At 51.0% G+C, this 13130-nt stretch overlaps 1 protein-coding gene across 1 annotated transcript in view; it reads left to right on the forward strand.

Annotated features, from left to right (window-relative positions):
• LOC119956524 (cytohesin-3-like) overlaps window positions 1–13130 on the forward strand; it is a 76862-nt gene continuing 63732 nt past the window's right edge. The window contains exon 1 of the mRNA XM_038783813.1: window positions 1–180. Within this exon, the coding sequence (XP_038639741.1) occupies window positions 162–180 (19 nt within the window). The 5' untranslated portion in view covers window positions 1–161. The remainder of the gene's footprint in view (window positions 181–13130) is intronic.

Below are 13130 nucleotides of genomic sequence, written 5' to 3' on the forward strand. Positions count from 1 at the left end.
CAGTGCACGGCAAACCTTTGAAACACACGCCGGCGATGTTCTGAACACCCCCTCACTGTCGGGGAACAGTGTCGCACAGCAAGACCCATTCCGGTCACCTTCGTACTCACATTGCCTCACGCTAGCACGGAACTGTGAAGGGAACAATTTTGCAGAGAGACATGGAGAACAGCCAGGCGGGTAAGCAACCTCTTGTTTTCCTTTTTTTGGCCGCTGATTGACTGCTCCTTCTGCGGTTGGCCGGGCTTTGGTGAAGTGTCCTTCCCCCGAGGCCCGGGCCCCCCGAGACAGGGCAGCACAGAAAGATCCCAAGCCCCACGCCCCTCGAGCAGCAGGTTAGACTGCCCTCAACCGGGTTAGGGACGCCCCCATTCCCGACCCCGACTGTTGTTCGGCAACCTCCTGCCGGGAGGCTCGGCTGCTGTGTGGGGTGGGGGTTCGGGGGGGCGGGAGGGGGGGGGGACATCAGATGGGAAATAGGGTGAGTTCTAGGTGCTATGCACCATGTGGTTGAATCGCAGTCCAAGACGGAAGATGAAGAATGGCTGAAGTTCGGGGAGGCCGGTACGGGAAAAGAATGGCCCATATAGTTGGGGGGGGGGGGGGTTGTCTGCATCGGGGGGTAGCTGGAAAATTGGTCGAACAGAGGGGGTTATCTGTGTACCAGGTTTTGAATGTTTCGAACCCACCTGCTCTGGATTTTTATTTAACCTTGCGGTGTCTGAGTGTGCGTGAGGTTCTACAATGAGGCTCAGCCTTAACTGGGAGAGGCGTTGTGAAAGGCAGCCATCTGAATGGGTGAGACAGGAATCGAAGCTGGGGGCACCAGCAAGGGGAGCTTTGCTGGTTTTCCAGAAGGTTCCCATTGGCAGTTTCTCTTTCATTCGTTCAAGGGCGTCGCTGGAACTCATTGTCCTAAAGATTCCCTTTTTATAGCTTCACCGGACGTGGGTGTCGCTGGCTGGGCCCAGCATTTGTTGCCCATCCCTAATTTCCCCTTCAGAAGGTGGTGGTGAGCCGCCTTCTTGGCATTTATTGCCAGCGCAATGGGTGTAGATACGCCCACAGCGCTGTTAGGGAGGGAGTTCCAGGATTTTGACGCAGCGACAGCGAAGGAACGACCGATATATTTCCAAGTCAGGATGGTGGGAAGCTTGGAGGGGAACCTCCAGGTGGTGGGGTTCCCAGGTATCTGCTACTCTTGTCTTTCTAGACGGTAGAGGTCACTGGCTTGGAAGATGCTGCCTAAGGAGCCTTGGCGAGTTACTGCAGTGTGTCTTGTAGATTGTACACACGGCTGCCACTGTGCGTCTGTGGTGGGGTGAGTGAATGTTTGTGCAAGGGGAGCAATCGATCGGGGCTGCTTTGTCCTGGATGGTGTCGAGCTCCTTTTAAAAAAAATTTAGAGTACCTTAATTCATTTTTTCCAATTAAGGGGCAATTTAGCGTGGCCGATCCACCTACCCTGCACATTTTTTTTTTTTTAACATAGAATTTACAGTGCAGAAGGAGGCCATTCGGCCCATCGAGTCTGCACCGGCTCTTGGAAAGAGCACCCTACCCAAGGTCAACACCTCCACCCTATCCCCACAACCCCAGCAACCCCACCCAACACTAAGGGCAATTTTGGACACTAAGGGCAATTTATCACGGCCAATCCACCTAACCTGCACATCTTTGGACTGTGGGAGGAAACCGGAGCACCCGGAGGAAACCCACGCAGCCACGGGGAGGACGTGCAGACTCCGCACAGACAGTGACCCAAGCCAGAATCGAACCTGGGACCCTGGAGCTGTGAAGCGATTGTGCTATCCACAATGCTACTGTGCTGCCCACATCTTTGGGTTGTGGGGGTGAAACCCACGCAAACACGGGGAGAATGTGCAAACTCCACACGGACAGTGACCCAGAGCCGGGATCAAACCTGGGACCTCGGCGCCGTGAGACTGCAGTGCTAACCACTGCGCCATCGTGCTGCACCATGGTGTCAAGCTTCTTGAATGTTGTTGGAGCTGCACTCACCCAGGTAAGTGGAGAGCATTCTATCACACTGCTGACTTGTGCCTTGTAGATAGTGGACAGGCTTTTCGGAACCAGGAGGTGGGTTACTCACCGCAGGATTCCCAGCCTTTGACTTGCTCTTATAGTCACAGTATTTACATGGCTGGTCCAGTTCAGTGTCTGGTCAATGGTAACCCCCAGGATGTTGTTGGTGGGGAATTTAATGATGGTAATGCCACTGAATATCATGGGAAAATGGTTAGATCCTTGTCATAATATACACACAAGTATATGATGGCGCATAGACAGACACTGACTGACACACTGAAAGACCAATCAACACACAGAACACAGCAACCAATCACAGGTCACGGCCACAATAAAGCCAGAGGGCGCTAGTTTTCCCGCTCTCTCGGGATGCAGCCTCTGAGACAGCCAGAGACCGTGATCAGCAACACGAACACCCACCATGTGCTAGCAGGATAGTCTGGTCAGGTTAGCCTCAGGTCTCCAGTCAACCTAACATAGTGTCAACCCACAGTGCAAGTATGTTTAACAGCTCATAGTTAAATAAAATAGAGTTGTACTTCTACAAGTGTTGGTAGCCTGTCTCTCTCACTGTTCTGGTAAACGCAGTCCTCGCAGACCCAGCACACCCAACACATCAATCCTCTCTTGTTGGAAATGTTAATTGCCTGGCACTTGTTTGAGGTGAATGTTGTCCAGGCCTTAGAACATAGAACATAGAACATTACAGCGCAGTACAGGCCCTTCGGCCCTCGATGTTGCGCCGACCTGTGAAACCCCTCTGAAGCCCATCTACACTATTCCCTTATCGTCCATATGTCTATCCAATGACCATTTGAATGCGTTTAGTGTTGGCGAGTCCACTTCTGTTGCAGGCATATGTTGCTAAATATGGATCTGGACTGCGGAGTAGAATCATAGAATCATAGAATTTACAGTGCAGAAGGATGCAATCATTAGGGAGCATTCCCACTTCTGACCTTATGATGGAGGGAAGGTCATTGATGAAATAGCTGGAGATGATTGGGGCCTTCGACATTACCCTGAGGAACACCTGCAGTGACGTCCTGGAGCTCAGATGGTTGACCTCCAACCACCACGGCCATCTTTCTTTAAGCCAGGTATGACTCCAACCAGGGGCGGCACGGTGGTGCAGTGGTTAGCACTGCTGCCTACGGCTCTGAGGGCCCGGGTTCGATCCCTGCCCCGGGTCACTGTCTGTGTGGAGTTTGCACATTCTCCCTGTGCCTGCGTGGGTCTCACCCCCACAACCCAAAGATGTGCAGGTTAGGTGGATTGGCCGCATTAAAATTGTCCCATAATTGGGAAAAAATAATTGGTTACTCTAAATTGATGGAAAAAGGTATGATCCCAGCTAGCAGAGCCCCCCCCCCCTCCCCCCCCCCCCACCTCCCCCCCCCCTCCCCCACGATTCTAATTGACTCCAGTTTAGCTAGGGCTCTTTGATGCCAGACTCGAACAAATGCTGCCTTGATGTCAAGGGCAGTCACTCTCACCTCACCGCTCGAGTTCAGCTCTTTTGTCCATGTTTGAACTAAGGCTGTAATGAGGTCAGGAGCTGAGTGACTTTGTCCGAGCCCAGACTGAGCATCAGTGAGCAGGTCATTAATGAGCAACTATCGCTTGTTAGCGCAGCCGACAATACCTTGAAATGAAAATGAAAAATGAAAATCGCTTATTGTCACGAGTAGGCTTCAATGAAGTTACTGTGAAAAGCCCCCAGTCGCCACATTCCGGCGCCTGTCCGGGGAGGCTGGTACGGGAATCGAACCGTGCTGCTGGCCTGTTTTAAAAGCCAGCGATTTAGCCTGGTGAGCTAAACCAGCCCCCTTTCATCACCTTCAAGACGATCGAGAGTAAACTGATGGGGCAGCTAATTGGCTGGGTTGGATTCCTCCTGTTTTCTGTGTACAGGACATACCTGGGCAATTTTCCCCATTGCCGAATAGATGCCAGTCTTGTAGCTGTACTGGAACAGCTTGGCGAGGGGTGAGGCAAGTTCTGGAGCTCAAATCTCCAGCACCATTGCCGGAATATTGCCAGGGCCCAGAGCCTTTTGCTGCTGATAGCGGCTGAGTCCATTTCCTCCTGTCTTACCTCAAGTGGAAACGACAGCTCGATCTCACATTCTCCATTTAGTTTCTGCCCTATTCAAAGAGTTCGCCTCTTAGTCGCTTCTTTTCAGAGTTGAGAAACCTCATTTCCTGAGGTTTGGGTCCCAAAATTAGACTCCTAATGTTGTGGGTCGATCACGTGATCCGAAGGTCTCTCTTCTAGGTCTCTCTGTGACCAGAAATGGCCATGTATTGGATTGCTGTCTATTGAGGTTGCAGAATCTCCCCAGCTGCCTTTTTTTGATACCCTCAGGAACCAGTCACTGGAAGCTGCTCCCATGAATTAACACGGACATTCCGGACGGCATATTATAAAAAGGGATGTCGAGACGCTTGAGAGGGTGCAGAAAACACTTCCAGATGGGTGACCATTCTCTTGAACAAAGACTTGACTGACGTCTTTAAAAAGGGCTGAAAGGGCAGCACGGTAGCATGGTGGTTAGCATAAATGCTTCACAGCTCCAGGGTCCCAGGTTCGATTCCCGGCTGGGTCACTGTCTGTGTGGAGTCTGCACGTCCTCCCCGTGTGTGCGTGAGTTTCCTCCGGGTCCTCCGGTTTCCTCCCACAGTCCAAAGATGTGCGGGTTAGGTGGATTGGCCATGCTAAATTGCCCGTAGTGTCCTAAAAAGTAAGGTTAAGTGGGGGGTTGTTGGGTTACGGGTATAGGGTGGATACGTGGGTTTGAGTAGGGTGACCATTGCTCGGCACAACATCGAGGGCCGAAGGGCCTGTTCTGTGCTGTACTGTTCTAAGTTCTAAGTTCTAAGGTTTTGATGGCGTGGAAACAGATAGAACGGGCAGGATTTCAACTCACCCTCCCACTCCCCAGCGGTGGATGTTTGTGTCATGAAATGCAGGCACACACACACACATAATGATATACAGACAATCAGCTAATGGACACAGAGAACAGGACATGACCAATAAGCAGGCAGGACACTCAGGGGTGGGATCGGACTATAAAAGACACGAGGCGCTCACACTCCGCTTCTTTCCACTGATGAACATCTAGAGAGTCAGTCGAGGGTGTTGTTTCAATCTCACACCTCCACCACGTGGCTAAGAGCTAGTCCGGTTCAGTCAGACAGAGTAACCACACTTAAGTTAGCAGAGAGTCAAACTCACAGAGAACTGTGCTAACGGTGCTATTAGTTCAATAAACCTGATTGAACTAACTTCAAGGTCTGGAGTATCTTTCTGATCTCGGCTGCATCCAATTGCGGCCAGTGTTAGACCAGTGTACTGAGCACGACAGTTTGCTCGGCATTGGCCAGCAGAGGGATCTTGCGGCCCCGCCGATGTGAGGGGAGGAGGGTGGGGGAGGGGGGAGAGTGTCGCAATCGGCGGGACTAGAAAATACTGTCGGTGGGAAGGGACAGAAAATTCAGGCCATTGTGTAATCTCGCGGAGCCAGAACGTAACGGGAGGCCTTCAATATACGGCAGTGACCAGGAAACCCACTCGAGAATTCAGAAGAACGCTCTCCGCCCAGAGAGTGGTGAGAATGTGGAACTCGCTACCGCAGGGAGCAGTGAAAGTTAATAATATGGATGTGTTTAAGGGGAAGTTAGGCAAGCCTGTGAGGGACGTGAGAATAGAGGGTTACGATGTTGGATTTGGGTGAGAAAGATGGGAGGAGACGTAAGTGGAGCATAAAAACTAGCATGAACCGATTGGGCCGAGTGGCCTGTCTCTGCTGTGGTTTCCTATGTAACCCCCTTAGAAACAGAGGCCTGGATTTTCTACTCCAGGCCTAAGTCCCGTGGCGGAGGATGGGGAATGAGAGTGTTATCTACCGCCGAGCATGATGGGAAATTGTTCTGAATCGCGAGATGTTGCTCTCATTAATTATGCAGCCAGGGGTTTCCTGAAGTTGTCCCTGCGACCCCGCCATCCTATCCGGGCGCCATTTTGTTCAAGGACAGCGACTGCTTTATCGCGCCGTTATCAACGGACGGGGGCAAAGAACGCTGAACCCGAGTCGCGCCTTGGCCCAGATTCAGCGACGCGCCACCGGGGGTACTGCTGAATGCGAAGGAGGGCGAGGAGGGATTGTCCTCTATCCGAGGGACGGAAGCAGGAGGCCCGCCCGCCACACCAACCCTGCATGGGAGGCCGTCGCCAGAGTGGTGAGAGCCAACTGCCTTCACCAGAGGGCAGCCCGGCAGTGCAGGAAAAGGATGAATGACCTCAATGGTGGTGCCAAGGCCTGGCCACCCCCACACTCACTTCACTGAGTGGGAACTGGGACCCCAGTGGCAAGGCCACAAATTCAGAAAAAACGGCTCAACATGAGGCAGAGATGACTCATAGCCCCACTGCAGTCCATGTGCAGACCAGGGATGTACCTCTGAGGCTGTATAAGGCTCTGGTCAGACCCCATTTGGAGTATTGTGAGCAGTTTTGGGCCCTGTATCTAAGGAAGGATGTGCTGAGGCCTTGGAAAGGGCCCAGAGGAGGTTCACAAGAATGATCCCTGGAATAAAGAGCTTGTCGTATGAGGAACGGTTGAGAACCCTGGGTCTGTACTCGTTGGAGTTTAGAAGGATGAGGGGGGATCTTATTAAAACTTACAGGATACTGCGAGGCCTGGATAGAGTGGACGTGGAGTGGACGTTCAGTCTAAGGGACGATCCTTTAAGACTGAGATGAGGTAGGAATTTCTTCAGCCAGACGGTGGTGAATGTGTGGAACTCTTTACCGCAGAAGGCTGTGGAGGCCAAATCTTTGAGTGCCTTTAAGGCTGAGATAGATAGGTTCTTGATCAATAAGGGGATCAGGGGTTATGGGGAGAAGGCAGGAGAATGGGGATGAGAAAATATCAGCCATGATTGAATGGCGGAGCAGACTCGATGGGCCGAGTGGCCTAATTCTGCTCCTATGTCTTATGGTCTTATGTAGTTTGCAGGTAGAGAGGCGGCTGCGTGTCTCTGATTGTGCCAGACAGGGAGTTCATATTGTGTTGGGTGTGGGCATGTGCGGGGTAGTGGGGGCGGGGGGGATAAACGGGAGGTAAACGAGCATGCCATTGAGATAGAAGATCAGCCACGATCACATTGAATGACGGAGCAGGCTCGAAGGGCCGAATGGCCTACTCTTGCTCCTAGTTTCCATATTTCGGCCTTGTCCTTCTACCTGCAGGAGCTCACTGCATTTATATAGAACCTTCCGGGAATTTAGGATGTTCCAAGTTGTTTTATGAAAGTGGAAGTACTTGTAATCTCGGAAACGTGATGGTTTATTTGTGCACAGGAAGCTCCCACAGGCAGAAATATAAACAGGACCGGAGGACCTGCTTTCAGTGACGCTGCCTGAGGGGTGAATATCGGTTTGGACACCGGGGAAACACCCCTCCTCTTCTTGGAAATAGGGACCAGGGGATCCTTTACACACCAAGAGGGCAGGTGGGGCATCGGCCTAACTTTGCTTCCGAAAGACAGCGCCTTCGGCAATGTGGCACTCCCTCAGCACAGCACTGAAGTGTTCATGTTGAAGTCAGTGGGTTACAGGCGGACCACTGGCCCCCGGCTCACAAAATCCAGGTGACTCAATTCAACGCCCCCCCCCCCCCCCCCCCCCCGCCCATGTACCGGGCGGCACAGTGGTTAGCACTGCTGCTTCACAGCTCCAGGGTCCCAGGTTCGACTCCCGGCTTGGTTCACTGTCTGTGCGGAGTCTGCACGGTCTCCCCGTGTCTGCGTGGGTTTCCTCCGGGTGCTCCGGTTTCCTCCCACAAGTCCCGAAAGACGTGCTTGTTAGGTGATTTGAACATCCTAAATTCTCCCTCTGCGTACCCGAAGGGAATGTGGTGACGAGGGGCTTTTCACAGTAACTTCATTGCAGTGTTAATGTGAGCCTACTTGTGACACTAATAAAGATTATGATTATTATTTCCTACTCTCCTTTGGGCCTGGGCGCGGGGAAAGTGTTGTTCTTTGTGCTGGGCGGGTGCAGAGATTCCCAAAATGAAGCAACAAGAGCTGCTGTGGCAACTTAAACCTTCTGTTAATAAATAGAAGCGAGTTTCCACCTCCTATGTTGCTTGAAACATCTAAACCACCCACTGTCTGATGGCTCTCAACCTCCTGCTCCGACAGGTTGTGAGCAGTTGTTTTGATATTTGTCATGATTCTATCGATCAAATCTCCCTCATCATCAGAAACCTTGTTCCTGTGCAAATAGAGGAGGACGTGTTAACATACCTGGTAAATACAAGTAATGCAGGTAGTGTCATATCCGTTGACAGGACTCTCCACAGGATGGTTGCAGTTGCCTCTACGATCTAGATGTCTGCGTTGTAACTTGTGCGAAAGATGGTGGTAAGATCCCTTTAAGAAGGGACTTCTGAATGGAGGCACACGAAAGAGCGGACTCGACGGGCCGAATGGCGTACTTCTGTTCCCAGGTCTTATGGGCCACCAACTGGAGCGGGGAAAGCCGACTGGGTGAAAAATGCCCACATAGCATTCGTCGGGAATCAGCTTGTTTACAGAGAAACTTCAAACCCGCACGTTTAAAAATATCACAAAGAGTCCAGAGGTTGGGATTGGGCGGCAGGCTGTCCCCCACTGTGCTTAAACACTGCACCCCAACAAAAATCTCTAATGTTTCTCTCACATGATGGACTGGGGTGGGCCCAGTAAGAAGTCCAACAGGTTGGTTTGGAATCACGAGCTTTCGGAGCGCTGCTTCTTCCTCAGGTGAGTGAAGAGGTGGGTGACACAAACATAGCTGTCCTCTCCACTCGCCTGATGAAGGAGCCGAAAGCTCGTGATTCCAAATCAACTTGTTGGACTTTAACTCGGTGTAAGACTTCTCACTGTCTCTCTCTCTCTCTCACGCACGCACACAGATACACTCAAACATGTGCAGGCATGTTTTCTAACACACTCATTCACACTCTCGTGCAAGGCTGGATTATCACTACCGAGGCAGGCACCTCGAGTTGGGAGATTTCCTGATTTGGCACATTTTCACTCTGGGGGCGCAGAATAGAGTTCGACCCACTGACCCCCAAGCAGATTGTACCACATGATGAGCCATCAATAGCACGAGAGACGAGTTGCTATACAAAAGTTAGGCTTTAATAAGCTAGAACTTAGCCCTGCGGTTGTCTACAATAAAATGGACGACCGCCGGGCGTTCCGACTATTTATACCTCGGTATGGAGGCGTGGTTAACTCAGCCTCTCGACCAATCGGAGAGCTGTCACATGACTGGTCTCAACCAATCGGTCGAGAGGCACATGACCGACCAGGGCCAAAGGTAAGCCGGTGTTCTGCACCAATGGCAGACAGCTATGCAAATCATATCACCACACCTCAGCCACAGAGGAGGGCGAGTGTTGAGAAGGCCCGTCTTAGTTATTTTGGGACTTCTTCCCGGCCGTTTTAGGAGCTTTAGCCCTCATCCCTCACATGCCCCCCCCTCACTCTCCACCTACTCCAATGCCCTCCTTGTCCCCATGCCATCACCAAGCCAACTCATGCTCCCTCGCCATCCCCATGCCCCTTCGTACCCCTGTGGCAGCTTCATGACAAACACACTTCTATTCAGCTGTCACATCACATGCAGATAATCCTTTCATAGCCTTTTAAACTGTCACTCAAACTGTGAACTCAGAATCACCAACTGAGATTATTGTAGTTTTTGAAACTCAGCCAATTATTCGTGATGACGTAATAACAACTCCCAGGAAATGTCAACAAAGAACTTTATTGAAACTGGAACGGGTGGTCATGTTCTTTGCTTATCCATACCAGATGGCCTGTCAATCAGTGTAGTCCAGCAAATTGTGTTTTCTTTTGTTTTTTTTTAAATTTAGATTACCCAATTATTTTTTCAATTAAGGGGCAATTTAGCGTGGCCAATCCACCTACTCTGCACATCTTTGGGTTGTGGGGGCGAAACCCACGCAGACACGGGGAGAATGTGCAAACTCCACACGGACAGTGACCCAGAGCCGGGATCGAACCTGGGGCCTCAGCGCCGTGAGGCAGTTGTGCTAACCACTAGGCCACCATGCTGCCCTTGTTTTCTTTTGTGTTATTGATAGCTTAAGCCTATTTTTTTTTAGTTTAAAGAGCAGGGGATTTAAAAGACTTCAGACCATGATTTTTAAACAGACTTTATCCGCACTTCAAGAGCAATACATCTACTCCATCAATCTGTGACTCCAAAGCTGCAGGTTAAGGCCCTTGGAATAGCTAAAATGAGGCCTGTTCAAGCTTAGTACTAGCGGCTGGATTTTGGGGAATTCTGGAAAACTGCAGGCATCTAAAAATGGTGAACGGGACCCAGCTGCGGAAGTCCCACTCCAGTTCTGACTGATCGAACTTTTGCTGGCCAACGGGAATGAGGTGGGCCATGATTCACGCAGATGGGAGATAGAGATAGCAGTGAATTTAGTGCATAGCAGGATCCCACAAACGGTTCCAATCCCCCAGGCCTTGTCCTGCTGAGACCTGATCAGTGGCCACTCACCTTGGACATTTCCAGATGACTCACTCCTGTCTCCCCCCACCCTCACCCCCCAGCTACAACTAGCTATAGGGAGACAGAGGCAGAAACAGAGTCAGGGAACAAAAAACGGAGAGAAGAGAGAATTAAAGAAAAGAGAGAAGGAGGGAGAGAGAGGAAGGCTTATACTGGAGAGTGAGCATGAACAGTAACCAAGATAGGGACCAGGAACTGAAGGGCAAAGGCAGGAGAATTCAATTAAACAACTATGATAATGCTGGAAAAAAAATACATTTTCTGTCAAAGTTTTTAATTTTGGACTCATCAGGTGCCCAACAGCACTCTCTCGTATATGGTGCAAATTTGTTGTCTCCTTTGGATTGGTATTCTTCCAAAATGCCCTGATAAGTGCAAGATGAGAAGCTTCGACCAATTATGCCCCTTTTTCCAGCAATATTCAAGTTTGTACCACCAAATGTGACGTTGCAAAATAAGAGCCAATCTTTCCATTGACCTCTTTGAGTGTTGACGTTTTTTTAAACAAATATCACAACTTGAATCATGAGTGCAATACAGCCCCGCCCGTACCTTATCCTGCAACTCAATTTGTATCCTGCATAAAATGGGAAACAGAATTGTGCGAGAATGCTTCGCTAATAATAGGCACTATTTGGGGGAAATTGAAGCAGGCAAGGGTCCGTGCGATGATGAAGATAGAGGTAGCTTCTTGAAGATGTTGGATGTACTCGCAGCAAGAAAACTCAAGCGTGTTAAAAAGGGAAAGGTCATGAGATGCTCCATTCTGTCCACTTTCCTGTCTGCCTCAGTAACCTGGACCACAAGTATAAATGTGTGGAGGGAAATGGGGGACGCTAAGACGCGTGCTAAAAATCCCAAAGGCAGACCATAAAACCCAACCACAGAATTGTCACAGCACAGAAGGAGGCCATTCAGCCCATCGTGTTGGCATCATGGTTTACCGCCACTCCCCTGCCTCCCCCCCCAATCCCCTCACCGCGCCCCTGCATGTTGTTGCCATTCACATAATCATCGAATGCCCTCCTGAACGCCTCGATTGAACCTGCCTCCCCCACACGTCCAGTAGCCCATTCCAAGATGCACAAGAATGATGTTGGGAGCTGGGCTACTGTCTATGAGAATCATGTGGGAGGGAGGGAGGAAGGGAGGGAGTGGGCCTTCAGTCAGCCCACCTCCGAACCCGCAGTCCTCTGCATTGCATCATGGTCCGCCCCCCCCCCACCCCCTTGGCGCCCACCATGGTAGGCATGCAGCTCGGAGGCCAGTTGCCATTTTGGAAGTCGCAGAAAGTCTCGCCTCATGTATCTCCATCCCGATATGAAAATCCTGCTTTCAACCAGACATCTCCATCATTCAATGATTTAATGTTTATCCTGGGCCCAGATTTAGAAAGTTCCCCTGTGCATCATTCAACTTCCTCTTATCTGCAGCCTCTTCTCAGCCACATCGTGCGGTGACGAGTTCCACATTCCCACCAGACTCCGGGTCAGAGAGGCTCCTCCTGAATTCCCTAATGAGTCATCTCCTATTTATGGCCCCTGGTTGTGCTGAAGTGAAAACGACTTGTCCGTTCGTCCGCTGTCGAAACCCTTTCATAATCTTAAAGCCTGATCTCGCTCCCACTCCACCATCTTCCTTATTCGAGGTAAAGGATTCCCAGCTCCTTCCTTTTTCCTGGAAAATAACTCATTCCCACTGTTTGATCAGAGCAGCAAGGGTTAAGATCACAGACCCAATCCTTATGCCCCCTCCCCACCACACGGAGTGGACTGGGAGGCCCTTGCTGGTGGGTGGGTGAGTGGGGGGGTGGGGGGAGCTAAAGTTAGGTGGATGACAAAGGCCTGTCACCCATGTTAGCATTTTACCAGTGTTGGGCAGCCCTTGGCTCAATTGAGCTGCTTAAGTGCAAAAATGAATGGCCTCTTTCCGCCACCACCTGGTATTTTACCAGCGGGGGGAATGCCCACGCCACCCACCAGATTTGCAAAGTACACCCTGATGCCCAGCCTCCTGGCGCGGTTAGGGTGGCCCCTGTCTGTTCTTGCAACCCCCCTCCCCCCAACCTCCACCTCTTCCAGGGCAGCCCCCTCCGCTTGATAACCCCCATTCCCCAACCCACCCCACCCTCCCCTTCTCCATCAGAGAGGGCTACCCCCACCCATCCCGCTCTCCGTCCCCACCCCCCATCACTCGGGCTAATAGATCTGAGCCATGCAAAAACAGTGCAGATTCCTAAAGCTGGCGGAGGTGGGTTCACCAGCGCCCCCCCCCAAGCCAAATTTCCCCAGATGTCTGCGACCAGCACATCCACACAGAATTGTAGAGTAGCCACAGACAAAGGCTGTTTAGACCATTGTGCTCTTGTGATGAATGTGGAAATCGTTTTATATTATATTTCATATTTGTAGCAGTAATGCTATTCAACAAAATCCCTGGTTTAAAATATATACAGACAGTAGACCTATTAA

Source organism: Scyliorhinus canicula, chromosome 23, assembly GCF_902713615.1.
Source record: "Scyliorhinus canicula chromosome 23, sScyCan1.1, whole genome shotgun sequence".
Lineage (NCBI taxonomy): Eukaryota > Metazoa > Chordata > Chondrichthyes > Carcharhiniformes > Scyliorhinidae > Scyliorhinus > Scyliorhinus canicula.